Source organism: Myotis davidii, unplaced genomic scaffold (assembly GCF_000327345.1).
Source record: "Myotis davidii unplaced genomic scaffold, ASM32734v1 scaffold217, whole genome shotgun sequence".
In the NCBI taxonomy this organism is placed as follows: Eukaryota; Metazoa; Chordata; class Mammalia; order Chiroptera; family Vespertilionidae; genus Myotis; species Myotis davidii.
The window spans coordinates 322628-330630 of record NW_006290034.1 but is presented as its reverse complement, the minus strand read 5'-3'; the positions used below and the strand labels follow the sequence as shown (position 1 = coordinate 330630).

General features: G+C 48.9%; 1 protein-coding gene across 1 annotated transcript; it reads right to left on the bottom strand.

The window, feature by feature from the left end:
- Positions 1 to 1109: 1109 nt before the first annotated feature.
- On the bottom strand, positions 1110 to 6643 carry TDP2 (tyrosyl-DNA phosphodiesterase 2; the record flags this gene model as incomplete). The annotated part of the gene is made up of 5 exons (XM_006763098.2): positions 1110 to 1735; positions 3454 to 3624; positions 4003 to 4121; positions 5661 to 5752; positions 6384 to 6643. Coding segments are annotated over 5 exons (924 nt in total), but the record flags the coding sequence as incomplete, so codon positions are not given.
- Between the last annotated feature and the right edge of the window lie 1360 nt (positions 6644 to 8003).

Below are 8003 nucleotides of genomic sequence, written 5' to 3'. Positions count from 1 at the left end.
CCGAGGGTGGAAAGGATGCTGGGAGCAGCCCGGACCACCGCTCGCATCTCCACCGCAGAAACCCAGGAGCAAGGCCTGCATTTATGCTGCTGCCTGCAATGGAGGTGCTAGAGCCCGGCTGGGGCAGAGGGCAGGGCAGGCCTCGGAGGACTGCCGCCAGCCTGAGGGGCCCCCTGCCCCAGGATAAAATGGAGATAACAGCACTCATATGGGAAGGCTGGGGGGCGGGGGACAGATGAAATGTCTCCTGGTACAGCTTTCCACACTTGGCTCTGGTTTATGTGGTTACTGAACTGCACAACCAAAGACAAGAAACTTCCGGTTTGAAGGTGGGAGGGACTGAGGTCTGGAAGGTCCAAGTGCACCCCATCCGGGCAAAAGGGCGCTTCAGCCGCTGAAATCAGATTCCGAGTTGCAATTCCACCGAGGAGGGAGGTCAAGTACCTGAAGCCACTGTCCTGGGAAAACTTGGGATTCAAAGTAAAAAGCTCGAGGCATTGCACCTCACAGGTTCCCAATTCTCGCACTGAGAACCACTGCCCATGAAAGCAGGTGTGGCTCCAGTGCCCCAGCCACTTCCTTATTTGTTGCTCAGGTTTGTCACCAGCAGCCCCCCAAGCCTGCAGGGTTTTCTCCCACAAGGTGAAGTAGCAGGGATGCAGCCAGAAACGCGTTAAAATTCAATCCCCCCCCTGCCCCCCCCCCCCAACACAAAAACAAACTACAAGCAAGTACATTTCTTTATTTAAAGTATCTTTCTCTTATAGGAAAAAAATGTTCCCTTAAAGCACATTTAAATGTAAAATAATTCCATTTAGTGTAGCAAAACTAAAAGGCTGTTTCTCTTTACACATTATTCTGCTCTCAAAAACCAGTCCAGAGCTGCTGTAAACGGACTTTCATCTCCATCACGCCCACTTGGCTCTCTTGGTCACACAACTACAGATATGAATTTAAAAGTTAAGGAATGTTAAGTCATGAGTTCACGTACAGCTCACCAGTGAGGCAAGGTCGGCTGACACAGGGCAGCTGTCACCTGCTCCAACGCCGATGACCTGGTACCAAAGATCCAGTGCCAAGGACTCAGTAGCTTCCAGTTTGTTTCTCTCGAAGACTCACCTAAACATTCACTACTTTGGTTCCCGATTCCTACAATAAATCAACGATAAAGGCTGGCCCAGAGGCAGTGCAATCTAGCAGCAGCTCTCAGCACTACTGACAGCTGACAGCCTTCATGTACTCTCACCAGGAGACCTCATATTCTGAACACAGATATTCCCTCGAAATAAACATTAATACTCAAAACACAAAATAGAATCAGATTTTCCTTCCCTTCTGGTAGTCCAATATATTCCTTCCATATGAACCCTGACTTTCCAGATGGCAGGAATTCTATGTGCAAATCTCCAGCACAAAACTACTCAGAACATGTGACTTCTACTTGAAAAGCTCTTCACAATATGACGTCCAAGGTGCACAGAAGGCCCCAGTGATCGCTGGGAAACCGGCCACACTCCAGTTTCTCCAGCCCAAGGAGATCCAAACTCTGGGGAATGATGTGGCCGCCTCCTGCCGCTGCTCGGAAAAATATCCGATCAAAGCGAAGCTTACAGGTGGCACGGATGCCAAGGTTGGAGTTCATCTGTGTGTCCCACGTGTACTGGCAGTGCTTAGGTTTGCCCAACAACTCCCAGACATCTGAGATGTTGCCGGGTAAACCACCGCATTTGGTAACCTGAAAAGACAGAAAACTCTGTAAGATTCCAGTATTTTCCCTCTAAATTAAAACAGTGCCTTTGGAAATATTAAAAGTCTGCAAGTAACAGGATCACTTCTATTATAGTCTAAAATATGTTTTTCTCTGGCTCTACTTTTGTTCATCAGTTTGTTATTATATATATAAATGTAGATGCCATTTGTATGATCCAATGTCAACTGCCTTCCGTTTTATTTGAAATTTACTAACAATATTAAGTCTTCCTTTTTCACTCACACTTGTGTTTTTTTAAATTATTATAAATTATACGTAAAATTTACCATTTGAAAATATACATTTATCAACAGCATTAAGTATACCCACATAATTGTGCAGCCAGGCCTTTTGGCTCATTTTAACCAGGCTGTCTTTTTTGAAGCGTTTCTAGCATTTTAATGCAGATCAGCATGTCCGGTCATTCCAGCTGCAGCTTCTCCTTCTGCCGTGGCCGAGAAAAGGTGCCGGCTGCTTGGGCTTCGGACTTCACACTACGCTTGTTTTTCTTGATCCTGACATGTGTGGCGCCCTTTGGCCTGGCCGGGCGCAGCAAATCCTTGATTTCCTCACTTTTGTGAGGCACGCAGCCAGCACAGTAAGTGGCAAGAAGCGAAGAGGATGAAAAAATAATAATCAGGTTCTTATTGTTGGCTTTTCCTTGTGAGAGTTCTTTATATATTCTGAATACGAACTGCTTGTGGGATATACGATTTGCAAGTACTTCCCCCACTCCATGGGTCGCCCTTTCACTCCACTGCACACAGTTTATTTTCATGACATCCGCCGCCTCGTCTGTTTGTTCTGTTGTCTGTGCTGTTGGTGTCGCACCCAAGAGGTCATTGCCAATCCAGGGCCATGAAGCTGCCTATGTCCTGCTCGGACTTCAGGTCTCTGGTCCGCGCCGGAGAGCTCTGATATGGGATGTAAAGACCCAACTCATATTCCTGCACATGGTATCAGTTTCAAACGCTACTTGTTGAAAAGCGCGGTTTCAAAGTCACTCAACCAGACACTCAGAAACCGCTGCCATGAACAAGTCAATCTGCGAGCCGCCGACAGAAAGGCCCGTTCTTAAAGTTCTTAACGGCTGTGCCCGTGCCGACACCGCGCCCAGGAGGCTGAGCCGCCGCCTTCCTGGGAAACTGCCTTCCCTGGGGCAGAGTCCTGACGGCTCTCCTTCCCTGCTCAGTCGTCCTGCCCCTGGAGCCGTGGCAGGGACCTGAGCAGAATCTCCATCTCCCTCCGCTCTCAGGGACCTGGGCCAGCGCGGCGAAGGCAGGTTCTGGGTCTGTAAGGGCCCTGGAAACCTCACTACGTCTCAACGGAACGAAGGAGAGAGAGACATCGTTCAGACCTGGACAGGTGGTGCCAGGAAAGGGGACAACCATGACGCTCCACTCTTTGTTCTCCTCACCTCGCAACTAGACCCACGGTGAAGATGACTTTCCTAAGCTCCCTCACCACCGGCCCCCCGAGAGCCCTCATTCCCCACTGCCCTGCGTGTCTCACGCCCCGTTTCCCCGGCACCCAGCAGGCCTCCTGCCTCTGCTGCCGCCATGCTGGCCAGGGCACGGCTGAGGCACTATTGCTGGGCTTTCACCGACAAGGGCACGCGCCCCTTCACCAGCGTTATTCACAGGGAACCGGAATCAGCTCCCACGCCAACAACCCGCCCGACGCAGTGAACGGCTGTCACTCACCTCGTAATCCCTTAAGTTTGTGTCTCCTGCAAATATGACGGTGGCCGACTCGGGAGCCTCCTGCATCTTCTTTAGAACCATTTTAAACTGATTCGCGCGCTCCTTCGCGTGCCCCCGGGTGCTCTCCAGGTGGGACGTCATGAGGCACAGCTCGTTTCCCGACACGCTCGCCTGACACGGGACCAAGAGCACAGCTGTTACGTCACCCCCGGTGCTGCCCTCTGACCCAGAATCAGCAGGTCAGCCCCTGACTGGCACACCCGGAAGCGAAGGGAATAGTAACAAATTCTTAGGAAAGAATTCCTTTCACGTTCTTAGGAAAACATCTAACAAATCAAGGATTTTATTTTTACAAGTTTTTGTCTATGTTTGACATTTATATAAAAACGTAACTCACAAAGTTCTTTACGGCTAATAGAAGAATCTCTAAGTGAGGAGCAAATTCTTTCTAAAGAAACAGTAAGAGGAAAAGAAAGGACAACACCATGGAACTATGAAGAAGAAACTATTCTTTTTTTAAAAAGCCGTTGATTTTTAACAATTACTCACATGCACACACAAAAGGTTTCTCATCATTTGTGTATTTGGAAAGGGGATAATCTCTTGGCTTTTCAATTTCACTCTTGATTTCTTCAACATTATGGCTGTGAAATACCCGTCGTCACGACCTTCAAAAGTTTGTAGAAAAGAATTTCGGTTGAGAAGACAAGAGTGTAACAGGTTCCCCTACTGAAGATTTTATAGCAAATAAGTACAGACACTCAAATGGATCTCAATCTTAAAACTATTATTTCAAAACAGTTGAAGATGGCCAACCATGCCCCATATTTACCTGCCCCCTCCCACAATGTCACGGAAGTATGGACGAAATATAAAAATAAACATGACTTCACACAGGCGCCAAAATCGTTAACGGTGCCAACAGGAAACAAATGTACTTCTCACTCGGAAGCCCCAGGGGAATTACGATAAATGAACAGGAAACACAAAAGGCGTAAAGCTGCAGGAGGAACAGAAGAGAAGAGGCAGGGAGGGAGGCTCCAACAGTTCAATAAAAACCACCAAGTAGATGGAGGAGTGGTACCTGGTTTATCGGAACAGAGGGTGCAAAGAAGAAAAAGGAAGATAAGGAAGGAAAAAGGAGAAAAGAAGGAAAAGAGAATGGAAGGGAAGGAAGGGGTGGGAGGAAGGCTAGAGAGGTGGCAGGGGGGCCGGAGAGGGACAGAGAGAGGGACGAATTTTCCAGAACTGAAGGTCACAAACCTCCAGACTGAAAGTTCCTTCCAAGTGTTCAGAATGTATGAGAAAAAAACCCAAAAAAACAAAAACCACCCACAGAACACCAGGATGGAAAAGAAGACCCTCAAAGCTTAGGGAGAGGGGAGGCCAGGAATTAGTACGGCTTCAAACTTATAATCAACAATGGAAACCGGGCAACACTGATCAATACCTTTCTACCCAGAAATCTATGTGCAGCCAAACAATCAACCAATTCTGGGGACGAATCACAGGGATTCAGAAACTGCCCTCACCACACACTCTCTCTTAGAAAGTGATTACAGAATCTGCACAATAAAATGCGGAAGTACACCGGGGAGGAGGCAGGCGCCGGTTCAGAAAACAAGAAATCCAATCCAGGAGCGAGAAAAAGAATCCCCAGAAGGGAGCCCTCCCCGTGGCCAGTCTGGGCTAGACAGCGAGTCAGGAGCAAACCTCGTCCTGTGGACACGGGGAGGCAGCGGGGACGGGGGATTGAGCCAAAGTGGTAAACACAACAGGTTTTATAGAAAGACATCTTATTTAGAGTAAAAAGCTAGAAAAAAATACTTTTGAAAAAGCATAACCACGTGAAGCTAATATAGCATGTGCATTGTAACTGAAAAATTAAGAATTTGGAAAAAAGCGTAACTACAATGCAATTATCACTTAAAATTTTTAATGACTTAATGTCCCCAAATAGCTACTGTCTCAAATTTTGACAACTTACATTTTCCTGAGATATCATTCATTTCAACCACTTTCTCACTGCAAAGCTTTATAAAATGTTCTCCTATAGTTCTCTCAGTATTTTGTGTCTGGCTTGTTTTGCTTAAACTTACTGTGTTTGTACTTTTTTTTGGCCTATGCTCCAATAGGCTAACTTTGATTTCTTTCATTGACACATTTTTTGAAGAAAAAGACAAGGTAAACAACAGGAAAGCTGTTACCTGTAATAATCTCATAACTACGTGCTCTCTTCTTTAGCAAGCTGTAATATGGGGGAATAACTTCCTGCAGAAATATCACATCCGGGCTGTACCTATTTGGAAACATCAGTTAATGGTGAACAGCAGGTCTGTCCCATTTCATCTGCAGAACCTAGATTAGGAAATACCACCACATAAAAGCAATACAAAACTGACCGCCGCAGACACCCAATATCCAATGTTCATGCTGCTCTCTGGTAACTATAAAATGAGAGATCTGTGCTATTTCACACATAATACTGCAAAGACTAATTTTAAAAAACATATACGTGACACCACACTGTAAAATTAATGAGAATCGTTGACAACAGGAAGCAGTAATCTGAGAGGCACCACAGTCCTGCACCCCGCGGGACACTTCACGTGTGATCACCCCTTTCCGTCCTCGTCCTCTGGAAACAATGATCCCTGATGAAGAAAACAGCCCCGGCCAGCGACGCGGCTCACCAGTGACCCCACAGGTGACAGACTGTGGCAGACTCAGAGCTGTCTGGTAGTTCTCGTGGCAGTGATTACATACAAGGTCAGTAAGTCAAATAGCACGAGAAGGCTTCTAACAAAAACCTGTGTTCCTGCCCCGCCCCTCCCTCCACCCTGGGAGCTGGACCTGAATTCCAGTCTCAGACTTCAGCAGCTGCCTCCTGCACCAGGACCGCCCCCTCCCACAGGCGGGCAAGCACTCACAGCTCCAGGGCGGCACACACCCCTTGAGCCCGCTCCAACAGGTTGTTCAGATCCAGCCCATCCACGTTCCAGGTGACGAGAGAGAACATGCTGCCGTCTTCCTGCTGGGGGGGTCCAGCTGAGCCGCTTCTAGAGCCGACGGGGTCAGGCGCTTCCTCACTGGTTAGGTCCACACTGGCAAGATCAGAGTGAAACACAACCTGGCAAATCGCCCACAAATGGCTTAATTTAAAAAGTGCTTCGTCACAGTTAAAGGCATTTTACAGACTCCAAAGTCCCTGCCAGCAGAGCAAAAGTCACGACTGAGGGAGTGACTTTTCCTGTTATAGACTCTTCCTGTTATCTGGACGCTTGCTCCTTACAGTTAGGAGTGAACGCAAGGCCCTTCCATGGCATGACTTTATAACGAGGACCCCATGTCAGACCAAGCCCTTTCCAAACGTATTTGGGTTCTTGTTTCTAAAAGTGCAGAACTGAGCCCTGGCCAGTGTGGCTCAGCGGGCTGGGCGCCGTGCCCTGCATCAAGGCTGCTGCTTCGACGCCAGGTCTCACATAGGTGTTTCTCTCTCCCCACTCCCTTCCTTTTTCTCTCTAAAAATCAATAAAAAATCTTTTTTCTTTTTTTCCCCTTTAATTAAAGGCCTATTCAGATTTTGCCAACTATGCTACTAGATCCTACTCCAGGACCTGGCATGTTTCTCTCGGTCTCCTTTAACCCAGAATCGTCCTCCAGTCCTTGCCCCTTGTCACCTGGGCGTTGGGAAGCACACAGGCCCGGTATTTTGTAGAACCTGCCTCCTTAGGGCCTGTCTGACGTTTTCTGAGGATCAGATCTGGATTATGCACTTTTTAGGAGGAACGACACGGAGGTGCTAGTGTCTTCCTCAGTGGGTTTCGTCCCCAGCACTGGCCATGCTGCCTCTGACCGCCCGGTCTTGGCTGGGGTGATGTCTACCCCACTGCTCCCCGCCCGGGGCTCACCCGTGGGGAGCCTTTGGTGGGCAGGCCTTTGGGACTATGCCACCCCGTCTCTCCCCCGCCGCTGGTTTCAGCAGCCCTGGTGATTTCTGTCTGGAATCATTACCGCCCGGTGGTTCCCACGTGTGCTTTTTTCTAAGTCCATCAGCCTCTCCATTCACATCTGCTCTAAGGGCACCGTGCCTCCCGGGATGCGTCTTGCATTCTGCAGGTGAAGCCTGAGGTCAGAGTTCACAGGCAGGGGGTGCGTCTGGCAGAAAACCACTGGCTGCCGCGGAGAGTAATCAGCAAAGAGCCCAGCGATGAGCACGGACCCAGGAACCAGAGGTCACCGGTTCATTCCGGGTCAGGGCGCAGGCCGGGTGGTGCGCTTGACCCCCAGCAGGGGGCGTGCGGGAGGCAGCTGGAGGATGATTCTCTCCGAAAATCAATAAAAACCATGAAAAACAAACTAAAAACAGTCAATACAGGCGCAGGCGGACTTCCAAGTTACCGGGTTTCCATGGAGGCGCTTGCCTCATCCATTCGTTTGGAACCTCTCGCTGGCATGTTTCCTGAACTTGGAGTGAGGAACAGTCCAGAGGGGGCTTCCCGGACCTCCGTCCACCGGACCCCCCTCCACCCGGGCTCCACCCAGCTCCG